At 37.1% G+C, this 27373-nt stretch overlaps 11 protein-coding genes across 11 annotated transcripts; 4 read left to right on the forward strand and 7 right to left on the reverse strand.

The window, feature by feature from the left end:
* Window positions 1-4311: 4311 nt before the first annotated feature.
* GCK72_022475 (uncharacterized protein) lies at window positions 4312-4983 on the forward strand (the record flags this gene model as incomplete). The annotated part of the gene is made up of 4 exons (XM_003096679.2): window positions 4312-4390; window positions 4438-4510; window positions 4558-4740; window positions 4788-4983. The coding sequence occupies 4 exons, from the start codon at window positions 4312-4314 to the stop codon at window positions 4981-4983; spliced, it is 531 nt and encodes a 176-aa protein (XP_003096727.2).
* A 922-nt stretch (window positions 4984-5905) lies between these two features.
* Window positions 5906-8513, reverse strand: GCK72_022476 (uncharacterized protein; the record flags this gene model as incomplete). Its single annotated transcript, XM_003096657.2, has 4 exons — window positions 5906-6058; window positions 6105-6228; window positions 6274-6630; window positions 8332-8513. 4 exons carry the CDS (start codon window positions 8511-8513, stop codon window positions 5906-5908), a joined length of 816 nt encoding a protein of 271 aa, XP_003096705.2.
* Window positions 8514-10541: 2028 nt separating this feature from the next.
* On the forward strand, window positions 10542-11108 carry GCK72_022477 (uncharacterized protein; the record flags this gene model as incomplete). Its single annotated transcript, XM_053734851.1, has 1 exon — window positions 10542-11108. The coding sequence occupies one exon, from the start codon at window positions 10542-10544 to the stop codon at window positions 11106-11108; it is 567 nt and encodes a 188-aa protein (XP_053578417.1).
* Window positions 11109-12173: 1065 nt separating this feature from the next.
* On the reverse strand, window positions 12174-13692 carry GCK72_022478 (uncharacterized protein; the record flags this gene model as incomplete). Its single annotated transcript, XM_053734852.1, has 6 exons — window positions 12174-12188; window positions 12234-12558; window positions 12613-12719; window positions 12776-12867; window positions 13179-13430; window positions 13680-13692. The coding sequence occupies 6 exons, from the start codon at window positions 13690-13692 to the stop codon at window positions 12174-12176; spliced, it is 804 nt and encodes a 267-aa protein (XP_053578418.1).
* Window positions 13693-14300: 608 nt separating this feature from the next.
* GCK72_022479 (uncharacterized protein) lies at window positions 14301-17368 on the reverse strand (the record flags this gene model as incomplete). The annotated part of the gene is made up of 6 exons (XM_003096652.2): window positions 14301-14595; window positions 14682-14953; window positions 14999-15290; window positions 16420-16608; window positions 17182-17256; window positions 17319-17368. 6 exons carry the CDS (start codon window positions 17366-17368, stop codon window positions 14301-14303), a joined length of 1173 nt encoding a protein of 390 aa, XP_003096700.2.
* Window positions 17369-19427: 2059 nt separating this feature from the next.
* Window positions 19428-20604, reverse strand: GCK72_022480 (uncharacterized protein; the record flags this gene model as incomplete). Its single annotated transcript, XM_003096689.2, has 3 exons — window positions 19428-19551; window positions 19620-20417; window positions 20519-20604. The coding sequence occupies 3 exons, from the start codon at window positions 20602-20604 to the stop codon at window positions 19428-19430; spliced, it is 1008 nt and encodes a 335-aa protein (XP_003096737.2).
* A 69-nt stretch (window positions 20605-20673) lies between these two features.
* GCK72_022481 (uncharacterized protein) lies at window positions 20674-20886 on the forward strand (the record flags this gene model as incomplete). Its single annotated transcript, XM_053734853.1, has 1 exon — window positions 20674-20886. One exon carries the CDS (start codon window positions 20674-20676, stop codon window positions 20884-20886), a length of 213 nt encoding a protein of 70 aa, XP_053578419.1.
* A 155-nt stretch (window positions 20887-21041) lies between these two features.
* On the forward strand, window positions 21042-21347 carry GCK72_022482 (uncharacterized protein; the record flags this gene model as incomplete). The annotated part of the gene is made up of 1 exon (XM_053734854.1): window positions 21042-21347. One exon carries the CDS (start codon window positions 21042-21044, stop codon window positions 21345-21347), a length of 306 nt encoding a protein of 101 aa, XP_053578420.1.
* A 1095-nt stretch (window positions 21348-22442) lies between these two features.
* GCK72_022483 (uncharacterized protein) lies at window positions 22443-22881 on the reverse strand (the record flags this gene model as incomplete). Its single annotated transcript, XM_053734855.1, has 2 exons — window positions 22443-22529; window positions 22741-22881. 2 exons carry the CDS (start codon window positions 22879-22881, stop codon window positions 22443-22445), a joined length of 228 nt encoding a protein of 75 aa, XP_053578421.1.
* An 885-nt stretch (window positions 22882-23766) lies between these two features.
* On the reverse strand, window positions 23767-24170 carry GCK72_022484 (uncharacterized protein; the record flags this gene model as incomplete). The annotated part of the gene is made up of 3 exons (XM_053734856.1): window positions 23767-23877; window positions 23928-23992; window positions 24044-24170. 3 exons carry the CDS (start codon window positions 24168-24170, stop codon window positions 23767-23769), a joined length of 303 nt encoding a protein of 100 aa, XP_053578422.1.
* A 140-nt stretch (window positions 24171-24310) lies between these two features.
* On the reverse strand, window positions 24311-26551 carry GCK72_022485 (uncharacterized protein; the record flags this gene model as incomplete). The annotated part of the gene is made up of 3 exons (XM_053734857.1): window positions 24311-24514; window positions 25887-26040; window positions 26508-26551. 3 exons carry the CDS (start codon window positions 26549-26551, stop codon window positions 24311-24313), a joined length of 402 nt encoding a protein of 133 aa, XP_053578423.1.
* Between the last annotated feature and the right edge of the window lie 822 nt (window positions 26552-27373).

Genomic DNA, 27373 nt, shown 5'->3' on the forward strand with positions numbered 1-27373 from the left:
AAACATTTTGCACATTTTCACAGTTGACTACTTTTTGATAGCTCTACCCATTTTTGAGATACGCGCCTTTTGAAAAGACGCAAAACAGCTGAGTCTTTCTTCGGCCGTCATTTCGGTCCGTCATTTTTGAGCAGCCGTAGTAATCATGAAATCAGAAATCATTCCAGGAGTTGGAAAAAATAGTGAATCTCTGAAATGTCCTCTGCTTGAAAAATTTGGATTTTTGCGTTGCTGCAGTGTTGGAAAAATTAAAACGGACTACAAGGATTAGGTATTCATGAGGAAATGTTTAGTTTTGTAAAAACAGTTTTTCGATATTTTCTGAATTTTTTAGTATTATTCTCAAGCAGAATGAGAAATAGGGAGAGAAAGAGAGAAAAGGAAAAAGATTGCAAAAATAGAAAACTCAGAAAAAAAGGAAAAAGTATATTTGGCTTGAAATTCGGAGGATATCCCCTCAAGAGAATCAAAATTGAAAAGTGCGAATTCCAATTTGAGAGGAAAAAGTCAGAGAAAGAGTGAAAAACATAGAAACTCTGAGATTAAAAAGCTCGATTCGTGTGATGGTCTTATTGTGTAAAACGATTCAAAGAAAAAAAGAAATGGGCCCTTCTACCATTTATGAGAAGCAAAATTTCGTAAAAGTTGGTTTTTTTTTCAGTATTCTTCTATTTCAGGCGTTAGTTTCTATAGTTAGTGTTTTTCTATCAGTTATTATTCTATCGAATTTATTGAAGAATACAACAAAAATATTCAAACAAACCATCCAAATTCAAAAAATCAAAACGGCTGAAGTTCAATTTCTACTGATCTAATTTTTCAACGTGCTCTTAGCGAGTTGAGCACCCAATTATAGAAAAAATTTTTGAAGTATAAAAATTAACTTGCCGAAATGCATACATTATGACATGAAAAGATCATAACTGACCACATTGCACCCTTAACTGGCTGCAAAATATAACTTTTTCTTCTTGAAAAAAGCATACTTGTCAAGGGCCGGGCCGGGCCGGGCCGGGCCGGGCTTTTTTTCCAAAACTTCAGGCCCGGCCCGGCCCGGCCCAAGCCCGGCCCGGCCATGGCCGGCCCGGCCCGGCCCCTCAGGCCCCTCTTTTGGAGAGAATTTTTTTTTTCAAATTTTTTTCAAAATTTTTTTCGAATTTGAGCAAAGTTGGACTAAGTTCAACTTTGATTTTTTTCATAGAATAATGCATGTGTGTCTGAGTTCATATTCATATCGAAAGAATATTTTCAAAGATTTTTTTTCAAGTTTTATAATATAATTACTTTCGCCATTTTTTAATTGTTTAATTTAATTGCCCAAACTGTTTCGCCGCTCGATCTCAGCGGGGTTTCGACCGAATTTAATATTTTTTCGTTATGAAAATGAACTCCCGAAGACACACAGATTATTCTGGGAAAAAATCAGATTTTACCTATTTACACCTTCAAGTTTTCCATTGCCGGAGGCGTCTCGCTGAAAAATTCAGCCCATCTTTCGAAAAATATACTAAATCATGATGAAAAAACTATAAAAAACGAGTATATTGGGAAATTTTTCCCCATGAAAAATTGAATTTGTGGAAAAAATTTGAAAATTTTTCTCAAAAATCCCATATCCCTGAAAAGAGGGGCCTGAGGGGCCGGGCCCGGGCCGAAGCTTTTCAGGCCCGGCCCGGCCCCTCATTTGACAAGTATGGAAAAAAGTTTCTTTGGTATCCAATTGTTTCTAATTAACGATTCGCCTTCTGGCTGATTTTAGAGATTAGCTCGAAAAATGTTGGATTTAGTGTCATTTTCATTGTCCTCGCGAGTTTCTGCTCACAGCCACCCTCATTCATCTCTATCATCCCTTCTCGGAGATGCTTGTTGGACTCTCCTATCCTGGTCAGCGAAAAATCGATTCCTCTTCGATTGAACTATCTTGATATAGGCGATGTCGTGAGATCTCTAGACTATTTTTTTATTGAGTTCAAGCGTCACAACATGGAATTATAGTTTTCCAATGACAAAAATGAAAGAATATGGAATCGGAATGTACCACAAAACTTGAATACTCAGACTGTGGTAAATAAAATAAATCAATATTATACGGGAGGAAGATCGAAAATCTATGCGAAAAGACTGCAAGTCTTTAGTAGTTCATCGTTGCCAGTGTACTCGAAGTTTATAACTGCGGAACTTGATGCACAGTATAATTATTCTGAAAACTTCCTTCCAATTTTCGATCGGATCAGTTTCCCGCTTAAATATCTGAAAACAAGAACGGGTGGACACCATACTTACGATCACCCGGTTTCCCGTTCTGCCGAAACTCTTTTAATCGAATTCGTCAAAAAACAAAGCGAGACAGAAATGATATGTCTTCAAAAATTACCATGCAAAACTATCTAATCTGATTTCGACTTTGATAGCATTGCTACACCGAAAATGGACCCTTGTCACTCGTATCATTGATATGGGGTACTGTAGTTTTGGTGATGAGACAAAAATCATTCAAAACATCAGCTTCTGGGTACTTTTATTTGAGCGGAGAACAAACTGAACCAGAATACGAACAAAAATCACCGAAAATGGACCCTTGTCACCCCACTGGTGTCAAAGCTGTCATTTCATTTCATTTTTGGTTTTTGGTAAAAATCTGACGACCAAAATTGCTTTTTCGGAAAAGGACTGTTCTGAAAAGAGACACTTGTAATCTAAAAATGTTTTTTTTGTTCTGAAATGGTTTCAGAATGGTACCAAAAAGCAAGAAATGAAATGAAAAAAGGTTTGACACCGGAGAGGTCGGACCCTGGTGATCAGATTGGTACCAAAAAGTCAAAAACAAAAAACAAAAAAAGTTTTGGCACGAGGTGGGGTCGAACCCTGGTTGTCAGATTTGTACCAAAAAGTCAAAAGCATATCAAGTCATGTTTTCAGTGTATAAGCTAGAAAGCCGAGGCTTTTTGAGATTTTTAAGAAAAAGCCGCGGCCGGCCGCGATTTTCAACAGCCTTGGAGCGGAGAACAAACTGAACAAGAATACGAACAAAAACCACCAAAAACGGACCTTGTCTCTCGTATCACTTATATGAGGTACTGTAGTTTTCGTGATGAACTAGGACATCAAGAATGTCGGAAAAATGGATTTAATACATAATTTGCAAATGAAGAAAGCAAGATGCTCCGTGTGCATATTCTGCTGGGATGATTGCCACTACTTCGTTTTAAAAATTTATTGATTTTCTTCTCATTACCCTTGCTTTATATCAGATATCAGATCTTCCATTAACCATTGTCCAGAGTTGATTACCTATTGTTCAACACTGCTAAAATTAGTAATTGACTGCAAATTCTGTTTTGATACTGTCAGGTGCACAAAGTAGTGGAAGCAGAGAAGACGAGAACATGTCTCTCTTCTGTCCTCTTTGTCTGCTTGGCAACTTCATCAGATATTTTTAATGAGCTCGTTTCCCTTAAAGGGGGACGCCGGTATTCGAAAAATACACTTTTTGTACATATATGAATCGATTCAGAATTTTGGGTTAAAAAGAAAAATCTCTTGGAGCTGGGTCAAAATTTTTTTCCGAAACGAGTTATGAGGCCTCAAAGTGTCAAAAAAGACTCGCATTGGATTTCTAAATTAAATTTAAAGGTTAAATTCTTTCGCCGTGGAGAGCAAACATTTGAAAATTGAGAGAATAATGCCGTGAACTCTTTTTGATCAGCTTTCACTCGTGTTCAAATGAGGAAGTATCGCCATGATAATAAAATCATTGGTTGGAATGGACCTGGACAACTCGAGACAACAATATGATTAATGAAATTGATCACTGTGAATGATTACTGTGAATGAGGCGGATATGTCATTTAGTTGCATAACTTTTTTGGTTTTTTTTTGGTACTTCAATTTCAATTATGCTATACCTGAAATCGTTTTTTGGGATTTCTGTGTGTACGGAAAGATAATTGAAAAAACCGAACGCGAACTAAATTGAACGAAATAACTTCAATTTTCAACTTTTCATTTTCAATTTTTACAGCTGGCCTATATTTTCTTTTCCACTCAAAGAAAGTTCAACCAAAAAATATTGAAGGAGTTTTTTGTTAGTTTTTTCTTTCTTTTCTATTCATTATTTTCCTCTATATGCACATGGCTTGTTCAAACAACACTGGTATTCCAATAATCCAATGAACACATTCAATAAACTAATCTAAATTCATAATTTCTTTTCCACTAATTTAAATGATATGTTAATTTCCACATCACCAATCGCCCGACCCCATATAACCAGTCAGTAATTTTCAATATCCAAATATGTTTTCCCTTGTCATGAATATCTCCATTATTGTTTTTCTTTTCTTTCTGCAATTTGCAAACACTGAAGATTACCAAAGAACTGTTCCAGAAAGTAAGTTATATCGTTTTTTCTTTGAAATTTTATTATAAAATTTTTAGACTGCAAAAACCGAAGCTGTCAACCTTGGGACCCACTTCCAGAATTCAGTTTTGGAGAGGAAGGATATATTGAGTGAGTATTGCCACTCATAGTCAAAATCATCAAAATTGATCTACCAGATACTCGACTTCTTGTGATTCTTCTCGTATTCAATGCAACACAAACTCTTCTCTCAACTGCAATTCAGTCCAGATCTATGGAAAATTAGAAAACGATTCACTTATAGCTTTGGGTGTTGATGGACTGAACAACTTTACTGTAAACTTGGAATGTGTTGATTCAAAATGGAAATTTGAAAAAAAGTGAGTGCCCGAAATTTCCACTTTCCAGTTTCTTATTTTTTATTCAGCATAATTCTTAAAGTTAATTGCCGTTTCGATTGTCGCGACAAATTGGCTACAGAGAGCACATTCGTTGATATCAATTTAATTCCATCTCGTCAGTTGGTTATTCCAGTAATGTATCTCGAAAAAAGCGCCAATAACACAGAAGATGGAGAAACAGTCCAAGAATCTCATCATTGCAAAGCCGGAAATCCAGTTTAATTTGAATTAATTTTCCCAAATATTCACTGCAACTGGTGAAGTCCGAAATCATTTATTTTCTCAAAATTAGTGAAATAAATTTAATTATTTTTTGATATTTTTGGAGTATTTCAAATTTAAAATGCTTTTCTTGCTAAGGGACCTGTCTTCGACAAGGCTACCCTCTCAAATCAGTGCCATGTTGATTACAAAACCAGTTTGGCCAGAGTACTAACCCTTCCTTCAAGTACAACTCTCACGTTCAGATATAATCGATAAACCAGATACATAGAAATCGCGAAGAAGTTGATTTTTCGATTCTCTCTAGAAGAATATGCCGCCTATTGAAAATTTTTTCTCTTTCCTGATTATACATGTAAACGTATGATATTTTCTTCTTATCATCAACATCGGTGATCGCCGAAACTTACGCCCTGTCACTTTCCGCAATCAACTTTTCTCTCTATCTATTATCAACAAATGTAAAGATTCAAATTTTCCGACGAACATTTTTGTTGAATGACTACTTCAAACATTATACTTTGTCTAAATTTCCAAAAACTTTTCTAGATTTGTTTTATCCAAATTGTGGAACATTTGTGTACAAGTCAGTCTAGTCCTCTCAACCCTCTCATATCGACTACTTTTTCTTCATTAAAATCAGTTTCACTAAGACTTTCCTGATGATCTGTCATTTTCTTCTTCCTGGTTTCTTCTGCTAAGAGAACAATCAAAGGTTCGAATTATTTTTCTTATGTCCACCTCTGTATACATATTGTTTTGTCTTGAATCTACAACTGCAGTACGAAAAAAATTGATTATCTTAAAGTTTTCTGAAAATAATAGACATCGAGTTCTAAAAAAAAATTTATTCAGTGATAGCAGAAAGAAAAAATACAAACATCAATTCTCTTGAAGAGTTACTGACACAATCGTATATTTCTCATTCAACTTTCCTCATTTTTCTTGTGAATCCACCGGCTTTCTTGATCTTCTCACATTCACTTGTTCTCACAGACCCCAGCGGATCCACAGTGTCTTCATCCAACTTCTGCCTCTCAAATCCGAAGAACCCATCTGATTTAGCAATCAATTGCTGAAATGTAATAATTCCAATCATGTAGAAAATAAATTCAACTTACGGTCAGGTGGAGGTTATGAGCCTCTAAAAACAGAAGTGAAGCAGAAACAATCAACTTGACAGCTACTCCACATTTTTCATCCACTATCATCAAGAAGTACAGTAGCCACAAGGTGGGTGCGTGTCTGAAAATATCAGTTTTATTCAATGAAATAGTGCATTGGACTCACCTGAAGAAGAAAAGGCAGATCATGTTCATCTGAATGAAAAACTCCGACATTACTGATTCCTCTGGTCCTTTTATCAGGAGCCGAACAATTGTTCGAGAATGAAGAAACACCGTCTGAACTTCCACAAGAAGGCCGATCACCGCAACTCCGAAAAATTTCTCAGAGACGATTATCGATGAGAATGCAATGAGGGCCAGCGAGTGGTGGAGGATGTACTCTTTGGAGTTTGGGAGTTCTCCATGTATTCCCATATCGCACAAATCATAGAGAAAGTATCCCATGGAGAAGATAAAAACGAACTGTGTTTCTTCTTTGAAGAAATCGTACGGGCTCTTGATGAATCGTGGATCAGTGAGACTGAAAACATGTGCTTTCACTAAACTAACTTTTCGGAAATTTTTTTGTGCTTGACTACATTACCGTGAAACATGTAATAGAGGCGCACCTGGCGGTGCCTGTTCGCAGCGATATGTCTCGGTTCTCAATGGAAGTATCAAAAATCTGCAAACTGACAGAACATAGCTTAGTATCTATAGATTATTTTTGTAGTTGGAACAATTTTTATATCTTTGAATACAGCCGAGATAGGATAATCCAAACTCTTGCAACTGGATGTGCTTCTATTACAGGTTGTAAGAAACAACTGCAAAATAATCCAAAATATGAGGTGATAAGTACCATTCACTCCAAGTGACTACTGTCCCGCTCCAAAGGTTATCAACTTTGGGTGTTTTCAGTGGGAAATAACCAATTTTGATATGGTGTTTTGCTGTCACTTGATTGTCCAATAAATTCACTTTTATATGGGTTGAATAGCAAATCATTTTTATAGTTGACCATTTTACCGTAGGGACACTATCTTGACAGTCACAGGTTGTTAAAGTGAAAACCTGTTTTTTCAATATGCATTGAATTAGTCAGTTTCAGGGAGAAATGGTTTTGATTACCTGAAACTTTCAAGATAGTGTCCCAACAAAAAAAAATAATCAACTACAAAATATATGTAATATTTTTGTACTGTTCAAGCCATACAAAATAAAATTTATCGGACAATCAGGTGACACCAAAATACACTATCAAAGTTGGTCATTTTCAACTGAAAACAGGCAAAGTTGATAACGTTTCGAGCGGTACTGTGTTTTGTGGAAAAAACACAGTTGATAAATGCAGTTGACCCCCAGCGACTATGTTTTTGAAACAGCTTTTTCAGTCTCTGATTTTCCAGTTCTTATCAGCTTCCCTATTATTCAGCGTCTCTCACCAACACTACATATACTAATTTTAGACAGAAAAGTGCCTACCGAAGTTTGTGATCAGCCAGGCACTATACTTTGAAACATGTTTTCGAGTTGAGCGGAATGCGGTTTTTGAAATAGAAGACTAAAAGCAAAATGGAAATGTCTTGACGGAAAGCGGAACGCGGAATAAAAAGTCAATTTTATGATTTATGCCTTTCTTTGTTGTGAAAAGTTCCTAAGATGCTTCTATTATACATCACCGGCCGAAATGATATCATATTTTTCTTTTTTTAGTTGAAAGTATTCAAATTTGAGAGTGTGTCATAATAAAGCAATTATTTACAGAAAAAGTAATTTTTATGGATCGAAAAGTTCAAAACTAATCCTCCGTTTTTAGAGTTGCCCGCTTTTTTGAACGGGCACCAATACATACTCAAGTTTGTCGGACAATCAGGGTTACACCAAAAAATACACTGTCAAAGTTGGCCATTTTTCACAGAAAACAGCCAAATTGATAAGTTTTTGAGCAGTACTGTATTTTGTGCTTGACTACATTGTTTTTGGCTTTAAAAAGCGTAGTTGATAAATTCAGTTGACCCCTAGCGACTACGTTTTCAAAACTGTTCTTTGATTCTCTAGTTCTTATCAGCTGCCCTATTGTTCAGCCTCTCTCATCAACACTATACTCACTTTAAACACCAAAATACGCTCCGAATATCAGTTATACATTATACTTTGAAACATGTCTAGAACATTATTTATACAATTTTCAATTTTTGATCTTCGCCCCAAGACAAAAGATAACAAAAATTGAACTTACGAGGTGAGAACGGCGATGGAGGAGAAGAAAGCATGAGTGAGAGATACGACTCTTACAGAGAATAGTCGTATTTTGTTTTCGCCCCAGCAGGGCATTGTCTTTCGGCAGACAGAGCGAGCAAGCAGGTATTCCAGTCGGAATAAGAGAGCGACGACTCCAAGAAACACGAACTGGTGGAGCATTTTGATTTGACCTGAAATTGCAAATATTTGAGGCTTTGAGCAGAAAAAATGAAGATTAGAAGTTTCAGTAAGGTGGAAAGATTGACGATAATATAAAATTTGTATCCATTCAAAAGGAAATTATCGAGTTCGGCTATAAACAGTTGATATCACAAAAAAGGACCAGTCAAAACATAATGGGCTTTAGGCGTTTTCAATATAAAATTTTCAACTTTGAAAGCGTTGCATTGGTATTCTGATTGTCACACCCAGGAGGAAATGAGTCATAAAAATCAAAAGTAGAACTTCATTTTTGTAGTTGGCCACTTTTTCGTTCTGGCACTTCCTAGTAAGTTACGTATTGACAAAGTAATTTCTCCCTCAAATCGACCAATTCTGTTCAAAATAGTGAGATTTTTGAGCTGGCGTCTTGAAATGACCACAACTCTAACCACAAAAATGGAGCTTTGGTTTTGATCTGTATGATTCATTGAAAGTCTAATAGATGAGAACATCAATACTACTACAGCACAGTCTTAAAATAGAACATTTATAATACGAAACTGAACAGGAACCGCAAAAATGAAATCAATAATCACACAAATGGTTGTCCGAAAACTATTCTTATCTTATCATTTTCATCGAAAAAAAAAGTGCACGGAAATTAGAGATAGAGACGCAGATTCCAAAAAAAGTATAGGAAGACAGAAACGAAATAAGTAGCGGAAAGGTGATAATTCAAGACAAAAAAGTGATAAACATGATAAAGTGCAGACAAATGGAATTTGTGGTGAGTTGGAAAAACGAGACAAATTTGGAGTGATAGTTCTGATTCAAAGTACAATTTCATTCGAAAAATGTCACCTGATTAGTCGAATGCTCGAAAAGTTTGATTGACAGCTGTCAGTTCTGGAGTATAGTGTAAGAGCTGTCTGAAGTCAGGACATGATGCAATAATTATAGTTTCTGATTGTTATAAACACGGCAAAAAACCTATTTGTTGTGTCTCGTGCTAATAGAGATACAATTTGATATAATCACTGCTTTATTAGTGATTCTTTACTACTACAATATGAGAGGGGATAAGGGGAACAATATATCCCCGGAACGGTCACGTTCCGGTAACAAGTTAAAACGTAGAACTAACTTTAGAACGAGAGGAAAAGGATGACATTTCCTCTTCGCGGGCAAACGGGGGAAAACGAGGGAAAGCGGGTAGATCAAAAATAATAAGAATCTTTGTGACTAAATAACAACGTCACAACACTATTTATCCCTTTTCCGCTATCTGTGTTTCTGATAAGCTGAACAGTAATCGAAGACGTCTCTCTGTATTTCCTGAGTACGGGAGCATAAAGGCCACATTAATTTTTCAGAATTTTGTAGACCACGTGAGGCCAGTGAGGTTTTTTTCACCGCGTGTTTCCCACTTTCTTGTTCATTACCAATTATTCTGCTTGCCACGGAATGTGAATTCCAACGAAGGGACGCCCAGAAGCTTACTCTCACCCCGCGCCTTGGCTTAGGACCCTGGAAGTAATATCTGTTCACAAAGATATCAATACTTTCGGAAAAAGGAGAAGTAAATTCAAACAGTTGTATGAATATGAATTTTTAATGTTTTCAATGAAATTTAATAAATATGTCACACGCTTTTCTACAACTGCTCACTTATAACAAAAATCTCACCTCTAAATATACATAGCCATGTGAAATAACTTTTTCCTCATCAATCTGAGACTCCAATTCGTTTGAACGAATGTCTTTTTTTTTATCTAAATTAAGATGATTTTGATTAGATTTTTTCATATTCCATTATTTCAAAGCACCTCTGAGACCATCAACATTTCACCAATTCCAAAACGTGCTCGACACGACTCGCCATTCGACGTCGCACTCCTTTCTTACTTCTACGCCAACAGATACAACGACAAGTATCGAGACGCCATCGTAGCACAATTGATAAGATTTTAAATCAGAGAGCCCGCGTTGCTTGAGGCAAACGAGTTTCTGGAAAGATTTCTAGTTCAGCACGTGGCATACCTGGAAATGAAGTCGAAGCAGCAGAAGATAACGGTCATTGATAACTTCTGTAAGGCGAATCGATACAAAGAGGGTATCGAAAAGCTGCATTCTCAAATTGAGACGTTAACGAATCTCCTGGTGGAAGGCGAAGCAGAAACTGATAAGAGTCGACATCTTCTCGTTAAATTGAGCGGAAAACCGAAGATGTCGATACCATCTGAAGGTAACGCCAACAAATGCAACACGAAGTATCGAGACGCCATCCTAGCACAATGGATAAGATTCCAAATCAGAGAGCCCGCGTTGCGAGAGGCAAATGATTTTCTGGAAAGATTTCTAGTTCAGCACGTGGCATACCTGGAAATGAAGTCGAAGCAGCAGAAGATAACGGTCATTGAAACTTTCTGTAAGGCGAATCAACACAGAGAGGGTATCGAAAAATTGCGTTCACAAATGGACTCGTTGGCGGATCTCTTGGTGGAGGACGAGGAGGAAACAGAAAAGATTCGAGATCTTTTCGTTGAATTGAGCGGACAACCAAAGGAGTCGATCACACTCTGTATCGACTGCCAATCCAACATCAACTGTTAACTATGACATCTAATTATTTTTGTTTTTCTATTTGTTTCTACTTTCACTTTTTCAACTTTCATCTTTTGCGTACCTTTGCTTTTTTCTAATTCTTCTTCTATTTTCTAACAATAAATTGGTGGTTAAATAGAAATGTGTTTCTCATGAGAACCACTTACACACTACACCTTCCGTAATCCACTTTTGCTTTTTGTTAACAATTTTGACTACCAAAAATCGAATCGAAGTTCAAACTTTTTTCTGCTCTTTTTGATTTTTCTGGTCCCTTCTATGATAACGAAGTCCCTCCAAATTCTGATGCTCACAATTAAGCAAAAATGCAAAAATTATTCAAAATATGCAAAAATGCAAAAAAAATTGTAGCAAATTACGGAATATCGCTTCGAGACCCACTTTCCAGAAAAATTTCAAAGGATGCGCTAAGGTTACTGTAAGCCCGCTCAAGAGATGCGCTAGGCGGCAAACTTCAGAGGCTATCAATTAACAAGTTTAACCAAAACATTCGCACCCGTAAAAAAGCGAGAGAGTATGGAAAATAAGGAGACGCAGAGAGTGGTCGTCTCGCGAGGGGACTGTAAAGCAATCCAAGGCGTTTTTAGAGCACGAATTAAAAGTAAATTTGATTGTTAACTACGTTAAACTTTATTTAGTTCACTATAGAAAACATTTGGATTAAAAAAAGAAATTCGTTCATACGAATTGGAGTCTCAGATTGATGAGGAAAAAGTTATTTTACATGCGGCTGTATTTAGAGGGAAGATTTTTGTTATAAATGAGCAGTTGCAGAAAAATCAGAGAAGCAGAGATACAGAAAGTGGGGTGTATTCGCCTGGCAGAGATAGATAAATGAAAATCCGAAAATTACAAAGTGTGCAGAGTTAAAATTCAATATAATTCGTACAAAGCTTTAAAATATACAAACGGGGAATGGGAGTAACAAGTTTGTTGAGTGAAATTTGAGAAATTTATTGGATTTGATTCAATCTGATCGGGGTATTCGATATGACCTCAGAACCTAGATCCAGTGTAAATCTATAAGCTCATCCACTCAAACACTCCCGGGTTCTATGTCGCTATGTTCTGTAAGCAAACATTTAGTAATAAAAATTGAGGAAAAAGTATTACCACTGTGTTCAGAACTCCTTTCACCGATTCTTCTCTACACACTCTAGAATGTTGCATGTGATATTTCAAGCTGCTCAGTCTCGTGAATGATCTACCACATCGTTTGCAATCAAACCTCTTTGTGATCGGGTTTTTTGTTCCGTGCAAATCCTTATATGCATTCATGTGACTCTCTAGCTCGGAAGAAGTTTTGAAACGGAATTTACAAGCAACACAATGATGTTGTCGTGCAATGTGTGATTTTCGGTGTTTTGTGAGATCGTAGTTGTTTCTGAATGTGGATGGGCAGATCTCGCAAAGGAACGGACGTATGTCGGTGTGCTTCCTAAAATTATATACTCAAAAAGATCAGTTTTCATAGTTTGAAAGTTCTTTTCACCTCAAATGACGACTGAATCGTTTTTGATCATTGAATTCTCCACCGCAATAAACACATCTGTATTTCTGGGCTTCCGAGACTTGGTTTTCTGTTTCTAACTTTTCATTCTGAAAGAAAACTAACATTAAATGTTAAAAACAATTATTTCAGGTAGAAATAGTACCTTCATTACTTCATTTTTGTGTGCACCAGCGATCAGTTGTACCAAGAAAAGCTGCTGAGTGAGTCCGGGTGGCCAGTCTAATCCCGACAAATCTGAAATTTCAACCCGATTCCGGGTGCCTTTTTGATGATGTGATGAATCATAATCTTTTGATCTCTTTTTCACTTTCCCTTTTGCTTCCTGATTGATATTGTTTCCTCATCCTCACATTCTTATCCCACGACATTCCTTCCCCCCACATCACTTATTGTTTCCATATATTGAAACTCCTCCCCCCTTTTCTATGTATAAAAGCCACTGAGGCTTCGTTATAGAGGTGATTGTTCTATGTTCTAATAAAGACGTAACCATCGAAAATAAAATTGCAAGATTGACCACAGATTATTTCATTCAAGGAACTTACCGTAATCACGCGCTGCTAATATAGCAAGACATCTGCTCCGCATTCTTTCATAAAACTGCTCATCGCTTTCTTGATTTCTTTCAGAAATATCATTGACGACTTGTTGGCAGTTAACCAATTGGTTGTTAACATGGGGTACTGTAGGAGCAAGCAATGCAGCAATAGAATACCCATTGATGACTGGTTGACTGGTGACTGTTTGATGATTCGCTTGGAGTACTGTAGGAGCAAGCAATGAAGCTATGGAATGCTCTGAATCAAAAATTTGAACTTGCAAGTAAATAATCAATAAATATCTGAATATATTTTTGAATTTTGCCTAATATCATACATAACATCGAAAGATGGTTCTTTTTCATTATGATACATTTTTTCAAAAAAAAAAACAGTTTTCTAGCTTTCTAGGCTTTCAAAATGTTTGTGAATACTAGTCAGTTCTTTTGAGTTAGTTAGTCTTACTTAAAATTTCGAATATCATCAAAACCCGTAAATTTGACTTACTTATTGGTTGCATTTTTCAGAACAGATAGTAATATCGGATCGTTAATCAGAAAAAAAGACAGACGATCACGAAGCAAATGTACGACTGAACAGTATACAGATGTTGTTTCCAAATGTATGTGTTTTATAGTTGGAAACAAACACGTGTTCAGGGGCGGTGTCACTCGCAGATATTTAAAGTAACTCTTTGTCGGCAACGAACACATGGCTTCGGACTTCAGATACATGCGATGTATGGCCGTCAAGATTTTTCCGATGGCAACATCTTGTAAAAGTATCGACATATGAAAAATAAATCCATTCAAAAACATTATTGAACATGTTCATGAAACTTAAAACGAATAAAATTGAGTCAAAGGTAAATGGTAGGCTAAGGGCTAAACAAATCGAAATTTTCGTGTATCGGAGTTAAAAAATGAGAAAAATTAAATAAAAATAAATATGTGCAATGTTACCATGTAAAAAGTGAGTTCATTCAGAAAATCTAGAAAAAGGTTTTTTGAGTTAGAGTTTCAACAGAAGTTACTATAATAATGTTTATATGAGTAAAATACAGTAAAAGAATGGATACAATGAATAAGAATAAAATGAAAAGGAAAAAATCTGTTCAGAATAAATAAATCAATCCCACTGCTCAACTCTAGCCTTCCCGTTTTCTATTATCACATTCAATTCCTTCAACTTGTTTGTAACTATCGCGAGTTCTTGTCTGTTTTTATTTGAATAATTCTTCACCAGTTTCTCCTTCAGTCTGACTTTCTCTTCCAACAGCTCCAGAATCTTTGCGGCGTTATTGTATTTCTTGTTTTCCGGATGATCTTCCGTCGGCAACAATGTGGAAATTGTTATAACGTCTGGTATAGAATTGAATTCAAGCAGAGTACGTTTTCGATTGCTCGAGTTTGGCTTGGCAAGACTGAAATAAATATTTGATTAAACTTTGGCTAGTTGTATATAGAAAATGAAATCAATAAAATAACTCGCTTTCTCAGCAAAACTTACGTAAAATGAAGGGCTCCGTTTGGAACCGGATACTCCAGCATGACCAATCCTTCAAGTAATTGATCCACAGGTAACAATGATTTATACGAAATCATTATCCATTCAAATAAATCTTCATCACTTTTCACCAAATGATTTACAAAAACTTTTATATCGTTATCAATAAAAGTAGTTGTTCCTAATGATACATTTTCAACGTTTTTGATGTTTAACAGGTCATCCAAGCTAACCCAACGCGCATCATCGTAGCCATTTTCTTTAAATTTGAAAGCCTGGAAATTGAGACTTTAAGAGAAATAACAAAAACTGAAACTTACATTCGGGTGTTTAAAATCTAGTGGGACTCGTGATTCCATCACCATCAAACTTCGATTCGAATTCGCTCGATCCAAAATCAAACTAAGCTGCTCTGCTTCCAAATCAACACGTTCAATTATCATGCAGGTCCAATGTTGGAATGAAGGATGATCGAGAAACTCCCCAAGTTGTTCTGTGCCAACTTTCTCGTCACAAATCTTTATCTCAAGTTCCTCGAACCAACATACGTCACGAGCGTATTTAAAATGAGATGCAGCCAGTTTGACAACCGTTGAACAATATGGATAGTAGCTGGAATATATGAATAGAGTTTTGAAATGTTGTTGGAGAGTTGTTTATGCACACTTCTGCAAAGCAGATACCCAAAAAAAAGTACTATAGCTAAATGCATACCTGTCAAGGCCCCGGGCACTTGACGCCAAAGTTCAAATTTCAATTTTGATTTATTTAATTTTTTGTGAATTTTTTTTTTGCGAAAAGGTCAAATCTTTGACTATTACTAAGAATTGAGAGAAACTCTGAAAAATGTTCACAATTTCAATGAAAAACTCTAAAAAATTGGTTCATTTTTTGAAGCTGGGTTTCGGGCCTTTCCGGGCCTTGACAAGTATAGGTATTTGTGATACTTGAGTATAACATTATGTAGCTTTCAAATTATCTGAAACTAATCAGAAACTTTGGTGGACAACGCAAAGTTATTTTGGTTGTTCAGTTTACAATTAATTAATAAAGTGATATCAGCAATTACAGTACCGGTCAAAAAGATACGAACTTTGGCCGTTTTTAGTTGGTTTTGTCCAACTTTGGAAGGGTGTTATAGTAGTTCTGATTGTTATATCTAGTAGGTTTTTCATGAATCAAATTAAATAAAAGTAGAGCTTTATTTTTTTAGTTGACAACTTATTTGTATGGCGACTCCCTAGAGAGTTGTGATCATTACAAGTCGACAGCTCAAAAATACCACAATTCGGCATTGAAATTGGTTGATTGGAAAGAAACATTTTTTTTCTATACGTATATTACTAGGAAGTTGTCGATTGCATAAATGACGCACTACTCTAGATCTGAATGATTCATCAAAAACCTACTGGGTGTAACGATCAGTATTACCATGACGCATTCTCAAAGTTGGACAATTTCAAGTGAAAACAGCCAAACTTTATACCTTTTTGACCAGTACTATACAAATGAAAAACAGTCTGAATAATAAGAAATGACAGTAGTAGAAAATTTGAAAAACCTCTGAACACGATAAACAAAATGTCATCTTTTTCGGTTCGCTTTGTGAAATTCCTGTGAAGAATATTAACTTGAGAAGTGATATTATACATTACCATGCTCACGCAACGAATTTTTTTTCAGTGTGCTGCCAACTCATCCCAATTCAACCATTTTCTGATCATCACTGTAGAAAACTCACTGTGGTTTGTAGTCTGCTTTATATTCTTCAACACTCTCCTTGTCATTTTTTATAACCAGACAGGCGTCATCTTTTATGAATTCCAAAAGTATTTCGTCGTTTTTGAGCTTAATAGCTGCCCGAACAGTTGGTTTTCTTGCTTTTTTCAAAAATCGATCCGTTTTTTTCGAAGCGAAAGGGAGATGGAATCTGAAACTATTATCTTTGTCAAATACAGCTCAAGTTTTTTTCTTCAATATTTCAAAATTTTCATCATTTATATTCATACACATACAGTGTTGCCCATAACGAAAGCGACACTTGCAGTTTCAGTTTAAGTTATTCAACTTTGTGAGTGTGAGACGGTTTCATTGATAGTTTCGCAGTATCACAACTAAAGCTTCATTTTTGTAGTTGACGTACGGGCACATCCTGAGAAGTTACAGGCAGTCTATGTGAACAGCTCTAAAATCTCTCCTTTTAACAGTGAAAATGACAAAAATTTCTTTAAATTTCTTTGACAATTGATAACTTCTTAGGATGTGCTCGTAGAAAAAAAGTAGTCAACTACAAAAATGAAGCTCTACTTGTGAAAATTGATCATTTTTAACTAGAAACTGCATGTGTCGCAATTTCTTATTGCCAGTACTGTAGATGACGAACGGATAATAGCACCACATTGCACACACATGCTCATCGTGCATATGCGCAAGCAATTATGAGGATTCACCCAACCTATTGGTTATTTCCTTCTCACGACAATGGTTACAATAAAAATTTTACCTTGCATCTATATCCATTGATTCAATCACAAGAAGGTTGGCAAGGTACGGGAGTTTAAAAAGATGGAACGGTTTTCTGAAAAAAAAGATACACTGAGCATTTTACATAGTCAGAAGTCTTTAATCAAATTTACTTACACAGTTTCTTCTCCTTCATGGTGAAGTTCAACGTTGGATCGGGAGTTCATCTTTTTTTTATTTATGCTGTTGCTGAAGAAAGGGCTAAAAAGGATGATGGTACTGTTGAAGAAGGACCCGAGAATCTCAAGAAACAATTACTTTGGTGAAACGACAAATAGAGGTATTGGTGGGTATATATGATGGTGTGTCGTCTCAATCGTTCTGTGGTTGCTAATAGTAAGCAGATGGTCCTATGAACCCCCTCATTATCCCAATTATTTCTTTTTGTCGGAGAAAAAAGAAGATAATTGCTCAATGCCGTCAAAGATTTTGAAGATAAAAGCGGTAATGGGCACATCGATTTGAAAAATTCATCTTTTTTCACTAGTGTAGAGAATGGGCGGATCTTTTAAACCCCTCTGCCACAATCTCAAATTTTTTGTAGTTTTCGAATGAAATGAAGCGAGAAATGAAGCGAGCTCAAAAAGTAGTTTTGTAGATTAAGTTGAAGTGAAAAAAGTTGCTTTAATAGTGTTCATTACTTCTGTTCATAACTCAGTCCATTCTTCACATTTCTAATCAAAATTAGTATCAAAACAAATCCCTTTTCCTCAAAATGTTCCTCATCTCCATAATTGTCACTTACATAGTGAAGTTATTTTCCACCCTTTTCTCGCCAGCAGCCAGAAGGGGAAAGCCTGGGGAAGGGATGATGCAAAAAAGACACTACAAAACTAGAGACGCAGACACGTTTTCCAAACACTGTCTCTTGAACATTGGGTAGTGGGAACAGGGTGGAAGATAACTTCACGATGTGAGTTTGGAGATAACGAACGTTTTAAAGAATTTTGACCGAAATGAATAAAACAGTAAAAATGGTTCCTAACCATGATGGACACCCGGATGAATGTCCTCTTCTCTAAGAAGCAGTAGCGCCGTTCTTCTAAATCATATATGCCGGAGTCGAAAACTGAGTTGAAGACAAAAGCCTACAAAACATATTCTTCAGGAAACGTAAGAACATTCGGTGATAATACAATTTTTTAAATAAATTTGAGATGTTAATATCAGAACCGGGACGTATTTCGAAAATGGAAATTTAACAATACAACAAACACTCTTCATTGCTGCTGATCGGGTAGAAAACCCCGGGAAGCCCATTGATGATATTGTCGATCAGTTTAAAATAAGCAAGCAGACAGTGGTTGACCTACTGGAAGACTTTCGTCGAATGACAGAGCAGTGGTTTGTGCGGGAAGGCAAACGGCACCTCACCAGTGTTGTTGGGAATTCCGACTTCTGACTTCCGACTTCCGACTTCCGGGCTTGTTTCACTTCCGACTTCCGACTTCCGGATAAGAAATTTCACTTCCGACTTCCGACTTCCGGATAAGGAATTTTATTTCCGACTTCCGTCATTCCATAACGGTGGAATTTCGGAAAAGTAAATTTCGCAGAAATACATGGAAAAATGGTCTAAAAGGACAGAAAATAAAATGTTCTTCAGCCAAAAACTAATTTTCCACGTATTTTCGGCAATTTTATGATTTTTCTCTTGAAGTTTTTGAATATTTGCGAAAAAATCTAATTCCGACTTCCGACTTCCGACTTCCGACTTCCGACTTCCGGATAAGACATTTTATTTCCGACTTCCGACATCCTGATAAGAAAAATCACTTAAACTTCCGACTTCCGACTTCCGGATAAGAAATTTTTCACTTCCCAACATCTCTGCACCTCACGCTTGGCGGACCGGGTAAGTTATTGTTATGTTATCTTATTGTTTCTAATACAATTACGTTTTCTTACAGGAAAGGTGGTGGAAATAGACGAACAATGGTGGTGAGGGCGAAGTACAACCGAGGCCGGAGTTTACGACGCAAGCAGATTTGGGTGTTTGGGATGCTGGAAAGAGGAAGCAAGAAGGTGGTTATGTTCAGAGTACCAACACGAGACGCAGTAACACTCATTCCAATTATTGAAAAATACGTGCTGCCAGGTAATTAATTGCAATATGCTTAGTAAAAAAAATTCAGAAAGATTGTGAAAAACGAAAAATCTTTTATTGAGGTTGATAAATTGGTAATGATTTATATTAAAAACACAGAGGCAGCCAATTGAAAAAGTTCAATGAATACTCATCGCAAGATATTGCTTCCAAAATGTACGTTTCGCGAAGAATGTTGCTGTCTTTCCATCGATTCGCCTTATGTCGATTCCTCCGTTTATTTCTATATTTTTATCACGACAACTGAAAATAAATGAAAGATGATGAAGTTGTAATTTCTGTTCACAAGGTTCTCAGTAGCCCATACTCACGTTTTCAATACTCGTTTGATTCCTCCATCAATTTCTTCAAGTGGAATATCATGCAACACACAATCTCTGAAGTTGTCTAGCTCTCTGTAATCGAGTTCCAATAATTCCAGATTCGAATGAGTCTCCATTGCTATCCATTTCTTGATGAATAAATTCCATTGATCATCCGAAATTCGATTCCTGTTAAGAATCACACTCTTACAATCTATTTTCAATAGTTTGTCATATCCGATCCATTGGGAGTTTCGGATATTTAATTCCTCTAGATTTTTTGGAATTTTCCCATGAAAATTTTCGTTCTTAATGTTCAACTTAAAAAATAATTTGGAATTAATTGTGATATTATTCAGAAAATATGCGGCGTCCTCTTCCACGTCATTATTTTGTTTAGACTGAAACAGATCGCATTCGCTCACTGATTTCGCATTACTCTTCAAAAAATCAATAATCCAAACGTTTTGATCTACAACTGAATCCATAGTCATTAATAAAACATCGATTGTCCTCTTCTTAAATATTTCCAATACATGTTTACACAACTGTTTCCATTCCTCTCCTGGTTTATCCGAGTACTTCCATGTGAATAGCTCATTTCTATCATTCCAGTCAATTTTCTTAACTTTTCCATTCATTTCTACATTTGATGTGAATTTGTAAAAGCACGATGTCATATAGCGAGGCACAACCACCCAAAGTTCAAATTGATCATCAATACTAAGTTGAATTGAGTACGTTGAATAAAAGGTGATCTGCTTTGTTACCGCTTTTGCTCGTTTGGAAATCATTGAGAAGTTGATTCTGAAAGATCTCATAAGTTGGGGATCTGATACAAAAGATATACTTGATTTATAATTATATAAATCTTGCACTGTTAACATTTAATCACAGTTAAAACTTACAATTCAAATGGGTCCATCGCTCTGAGAACTTCTTGAAGAGGAACAAATGGGAGACGGAGTATCTGGAATGGTTTCGGAGGGACCATTTTGGAGGAGAATCGATAGACAAGAAATAGAAGGATGAGGGAAGAGAGTGAATGAGTAGAAATGAGGCAATGAGTGGTGGGAGGAGGAGGAAGAGTATTCGAGAAGATTCTGAGCGACCAAGGGGCTCTGGGAAACTAAACAATGAACCAGGTCTTCTAGGAAGAGACGGATACCCAGGAGCTGACGGACGACAAGGACCACAAAACTTTGTGAAGGGATCGTCTGGACCAGCTGGAGCAAGAATGAGAACCCTGCAACTGATGACTTTTCACCTACCTTGATAGAGATTTAGGTGAAAAAAAAACATCCAGCAAACAGCGGACCACCAGGATTCAAAGGGAGAAACACACCAAAGGGTGTCCCTGGTAAGACTACCAGGTGTGAGCACAACTTTTTAAACTATAATTACTGTCATATTTTCAGGGCCTTACTTTCAATGACGGAGTTCCAGCACAACCATAATCAAAAGGACCACCAGGACCGCCAGAATAGCCAGAACGCCGAGTTAAACGAGGACCACCAGAAACTGATGACTTACCTGAAAGTTCAGAACATGTCGGGCCAATCGAAAATTCAGGAGGACCCGGTCTCCCAGGATACCCAGGAAACGAAGAACATCGAGAATCAAAAGGAGATAAGGAAGACTGTGGTATTCCAGGAGCGTCAGGAGTTGCTGGGCTACCATGAGCTTCAGGATTTTCAGAACCAAAGGAAGAGACAAAGACTGAAGGCCATCACTTGATGGATCAGCGGGACCCAAGAGTGAAAATCGACTCAGTGGATTGTCAGGATTATCTGGATCTGCACTGTGTTTTAAATAAGAAGTTGTCTATTTTGTTCTTTTTGAATAAGAAGGTGTCTATGCTGTTTGCGTTTTATTGTAAGTAGTTTTAGAGCGTTCATATTGTCCCTCGAGTGTATCCCTTCCGTGTATCGGATACTTATATTGGATACTTATAGAGTGACTACCCTCTTCCCTCGATTACTATTTTTTCCTCAATTTCTATGTAGAGGAAAGACCAAATAGGTTTTTCAATGCAGTTCCTCGTGGGACATGCTTTCTATCCTATGACAAATCGGTTCTTATAACATTGACTACCACGTCACGATGCAACCCATTCTCAGGCCACGATGCAACCCATTTTGCCAAGACAACCAGAATTCCCAAGACTTCCAGGAAAAAAAGGGACCACGTGGCTACAGAACATTCTCGACACAAAGGGAAAAATACTTCCTGGTCACCAAGAAATGACAGACATCCAGGATTTCCAGGGCAGCGCCAAAACGACGGAAACCCAGAAGCGCGGAAGAGATAAGGGATAAAAAGGATTTCCAGGAGTTTTCATTTAGCTGAGTATCGACTACAATACGGATATCATAGGTGTGAGTCGCTGCTCAGCGAATATGATACAGACAACTCTTGCTCGGCTTCAAAACCTTTAGTATCTGTCTGTCTGTCGGCCTTTGACACATTCTTCTTTGTTAAACCATGTGTCGGCTAGATGAAAGGGTGACATTTCCTTTAAATACCTCCCTTCTGGGTAGTATTTTCCTCATTCATGACAGTTTAGCGGAATAGCTGTCTCCCATATTTTTGGCCGTATATTGCTTTCTTGTATCGAAAAACTATACGGTTTCAGTTATTTTTCTGAAATTCTTGTATTCTGACTCTTATATTTTTTGCTGTATATTGTTTTCTTGTGTCGAAAACGTTATATGGTTTTACTGATTTTTCTGAAATTCTGAATGAAAAATGCGACAGTTCTCCTCACCAATCTTGGAGAAGGTGGGTAACAAGTTTTTTTTTTGCAATATTACGAAGGAATGATACAGAATGTCAGGCTGGCAATTGGCTGTAAGGTGATGGTGACGAGAAACATTGCCGCAGCCGATAAGGTGGTGAATGGGTCCATGGGGCGCCTGTCTGAAATCGGTGATGATTTCATAATTATTGAGTGAGTTTAAAACCCGACTACATTATAATCATAACAACGGATTTTTTTCAGCCTCATGAAAACCGGCAAGTACAAACTCAACCGTACCAAATACCAAAATGAGGAGTGAACTGTATTCTGGGAACAATTTCCAATAATGGCCGCCGAGGCTTCTACATATCATTAGTCCCAAGGACTCACTTTTGACGGCGTCATCGTCGTCACTGACGGGGTCTTCGGGAAAGGCAGTGTTTGCACTGCTTTATCTCGAGCCAGGGACTTGAATTTGTCCATTATTACCAGATTCAATGTAGATAAGTGGGAGCACTCGGCTAGTGCCATTACAGAAATAGACCAAATGAGGAAGGAATAGCTTTCCAATATTTTTCTGTATTTCATTCGAAATTTTTCTATTTTTTCTCTTTATCTTTGTTTCTATTTACTTTTATGCGTAATTCTTAAAAGTAGATGAATAAAACAAAATTTTACCTTCACGGCTCGATTCCAATCATAATATCCAACGGTTTTTTTTAAATACTATCATCCTATAAAAAGACAGTTTTTGAAAAATATAAAATGAAAACTTGAAAAGTGTTGAAAAAGGAGAAAAATAATATCACGAAAAAGGCTTCTTATTTGAAAAAAGCAAAAATGACGCGAAAATTCTCGAGAGGCGCGCTGTGAAGATGAAATTTCGGCAACCAAGGTTACCCTTTCATCTAACCGACACATGGCTTAACAAAGAAGAATGTGTCAAAAATAGTTTCTTTGTCTCGGAAAAAAAGTCCTTTGAAAATACTTTGAATTTGTCCTTTTTTATGAAATACACATTGAACATTTGGAATATTCATGTTTTGAAATTAGCACATTCGTAATCTCCAGTTTTTCGCGATTTCAAAAAGTATAATATCATGGGGTTTGGAAAAAATAATTGGGTACGGTAAGGATGCGCTAAGGATGCGCATCCTTAATGATACGGATAAAACAAAAACACAATTGAATTAATATGCGTGACAACACACGACAAAAACGAGAGACATTGCAAAAGTAAGAGAGCGCGCAGAGATGACGAAATATCATTGTGCGGTAATGACGCAGAGAAATGAAAGAGTGTGCAGGTGCGAGAGACGCAGAGTACATTCCAGTGGTCGTCCCACTGTTTCCTCAAACCGTCACGGTTGTTATCAATTCTTATAGGTACCCCACAAGTCTCTGATACACAAAAAGTTATTCATTTTTTCTTTCCGATTTGATTTGCTTGTCAAGAATGTGGAAATACGTCTTGGTCTCGTTCAGTTCTAATTGTTGGTTCAAATTCGTGTTGATACTGTTGCGGAGCTGCAAATAAAAACTTAGGGGCTTCATTGCGTAGCGACTCAACGACTTACCAAACTGATCTTCCGAGCTACCCAGAGCACTGAAACGGTACCGTATAGAGGGAATTGACCGTTTACTGAAAGAATTATTTTTATTTTGCTTTACTACTTTTCTAGAGGGTGCTTACATTCCATCAAAGCCAAATAGTCCTCTTCTGGGATGGTTGTGGAGATGCTGAGCAAGTAACTGAATGAAGGAATTTGAACGAGCAGAAAGACGGAGCTGAGGTTTGCGTAGATGGAAAGGCATCGCATTGTCCTAGAAAAATTTAATTTTTTTGTTGGTTTTAGTCGAAACGGGTGCTACATCTTATTTTCCTCTAATTGGAATTTGGTGGACAACGAGGAGGATTGCATTTCGATTCGCCGGTTCTAAAATAACAAAATCTTTGGTGTTATTCTAAGCCACCAACCTTATTAACAGTGAATAAGTATCCAAAAAAGAAACGAGCCACAACTTGAGAAACAATCGCCACTCCTGAGTTGATATGAGCAATTGCTGAGGATCCGGGATTGTAGACGGAGCAGTAGGGCATGAAAACCCCCTCGAGGCGGAGGTTTATGTAGGCGAAGAAGATGGGGATGGCAGCAAGGGAGAGCTAAAAGTTTTGATGTTTTTTTTTGTAGTTGAAAATTTTTTGCAAGCTTTTCCAGCTTTTGAGGTATTGGGCTTTAAATTTGAGTGGTGGAGAAGGTAGAGGAGAAAAAAAAGGTAGAGCGTCTGACCTTGGGTTATGCGGAACAAAAATTGGAATTTTCCGATTTCCGACAAGTTTATTTTGAGAAACCAACGTGAACGGTGCCAAAACATCACCCCTGATTCAAAATTTACAAATTTTTTAGTTTTTACTGCGTATTTATTAATTTTGACTTAAAATTTGAGAAACCTAGTTTTCGAAATTTCCGGAATTTCCGAAAAGAGTAATTCGGAAAATTTTCGAGTTTCCAAATTTCTAAAAGTAAATTTCGGAAATGTTCTGATTTCCGAAATTTCCGAAATTTTTAGTTCCGAACATTCCAGGACTCACCGTCTGCGTATCTCACTTTTTCACTTTAAATCTGTAAATTCTTGCGTCCTAGAAAACGCACAAAATGCGCTATAATGGGATTTTTCGCTTCTTTCAGACTGCCTATCTTTGACAGTAAATAACTTTGTCTAATGATGGTTCACATTTTGAAATTCACATTGGTTGTGTAGATCAAATCTTGTTCTTTATTTTTGTAGTTGACAACTTTTTGAAAGCTATTCACGCTTTTGCGATACTGGCTGTTGAATATAAGCGATGGAGTGCCTTGTTTCTCTGCGTTCTTTCTCTCTCTCTCTTCAGGTCAACACATCTTTACGTCAGCATCCTCCAATTCCAGTCCAGAAATAACCTGTTTTTACCACCATTCTCACTCAAACCCCCTCGAGGGCCAGCAAGTCAGAAGACACTCTCACATTTTTCAACCTACGTCAGACTAGACATTTAACTAGACACTTGCTCTATTTTGGACTAGGGAAGAATCCCGAGTCAAGATAAAGTTACGTCCAAATCGGCTGGGAATTCCAAAATTATTCTCAAACTTCGCTAAACGCATCCAGGAATCGAGCTCAAAGTTCAGCTCCGATCTCGTTTCTTGACCAAACAAATCGTTCGAACAGGCGGTGAGGGATAACTATTTTTCTCACTCTCCAGATGATCCACGTTTCCCAACGGCTGTTTTTTCGAGTGGGTAAGAGGTTGGGTCGTGAGGCAAGAGGTCAGGGTGTGGATTCTCCGGACTCAATCTGTTTAAACTCCATCTTTACTCGAGATCTTGACTCGGGACACGTCACCACTCTCTAATTCCAAAAATAACTTGTTTTTACCACCATTCTCACTCAAACCCTTTGAGAGCTCACAAGTCAGAAGACACTCTCACATTATTCAACCGACGTCAGACTAGACATTTGACTAGACACATGCTCTAACGATTCTGAGAGCTCACCTGAAAACAGGAAAGAAAGATGCCGAAGCAGATGAACTTGTTCTCGTATTCTCCCATCAGATTCGTTGCAACATAGCGTTCGATGATTAGAGGGATAGCTGTGCAATGGGTGATCCAAAAACCGCAGTTGTACATCAAACGGAAGATGAAGCATCTGGAAATAAGACCATTTGTAGGCACAGATAATGATAATCGAAAGTTTCTCCAAAAATAGTCGGAGAATAGAATACCCCACTATTTCTCCGACTTTTTTTTTCGAAGGATCGGAGAATTTTGGATAATTTCCGAGATTATCCGATTCTCCGCTTCCGAACAGGCCTGGTTGTCAGTGATGCCGAAATTGGCTCACGCAAGAGTGTGCTAAGCCACTTCCCTCCCCAAAGCTTACCGATAAATGTTCGGAATCATATCACATGGTTGCAAGAAGGCGTAGTTAAATAGATCCAACGCGGAAACGTTTCGTGTTGACACCAGTCCACAGTTTCACGGAGGCCCACACGAATACTGCCAAACCGATGCATGAGAGCAAGAGGCTATAGGACAGTGACAGCTTCAATGGCCTGAAAATTTGGATTTTTGGCTTGCCAGATGACTAAGAAAAAGAAGAAATTAACAACTCACGTGGAAGATGAATAGGCGGCGAGGACGGAGCAGTTGGAACTCATGATTGTTAATTACCAGAACCGGTTAACACATTAGGATAACGTGATAACAACTGACTATTAGTCGGGTGAGAGTCTAGATTCTTTACAAAAAGAAGGTGTGGCTAAATGAGTGGAGAGATTTTTGATTAGTGAGCAATCAGTCCCTCTCTCGGGGATTCTCTCTCACGTGTTTTTGATGAAAAAAAATTTGGAAAGCTGATTTTTTCATCTTTTGAATGTTATTCGTGTCGAGTGAATAATTTAATTAAGCTTTTTCATAGAACAGGATAAGCTCCTGGGGATACTTGATTATTTGGATATGAGAGATGTAACGAAAATAGATTCAGAATAAAGAAATTTGTATGGAGATTGGTGTTAGCTGAAGATTGTCGGAATCTCATTTCAGAATTTAGGAAATTGCATTGATTGAGTAGAACGGAAATAGATCTCCAATGAATAACAAACATAGAAAAAACCATATACGGTAACTATATCAATAAGTAACAAAACCTAGGACAATACGGTAACTATTTTCATGAAAACAAAACCCATATACGGTAACTATTTTCAAGAAAACAAAACCCATTTATGGTAAATGTATAAATGAGTAACAAAACCCATATACGGTAACTATATCAATAAGTAACAAAACCCATATACGGTAACTATATCAATGAAATAAAAACCCATATACGGTAACTATTTTCAAGAAAACAAAACCCATTTATGGTAAATGTATAAATGAGTAACAAAACCCATATACGGTAACTATATTAATGAGTAACAAAACCCATATACGGTAAATATATCAATGAGTAACAAAACCCATATACGGGAGTGCAT

The sequence above is a fragment of the Caenorhabditis remanei genome, chromosome X (assembly GCF_010183535.1).
Source record: "Caenorhabditis remanei strain PX506 chromosome X, whole genome shotgun sequence".
NCBI classification, from domain to species: Eukaryota; Metazoa; Nematoda; class Chromadorea; order Rhabditida; family Rhabditidae; genus Caenorhabditis; species Caenorhabditis remanei.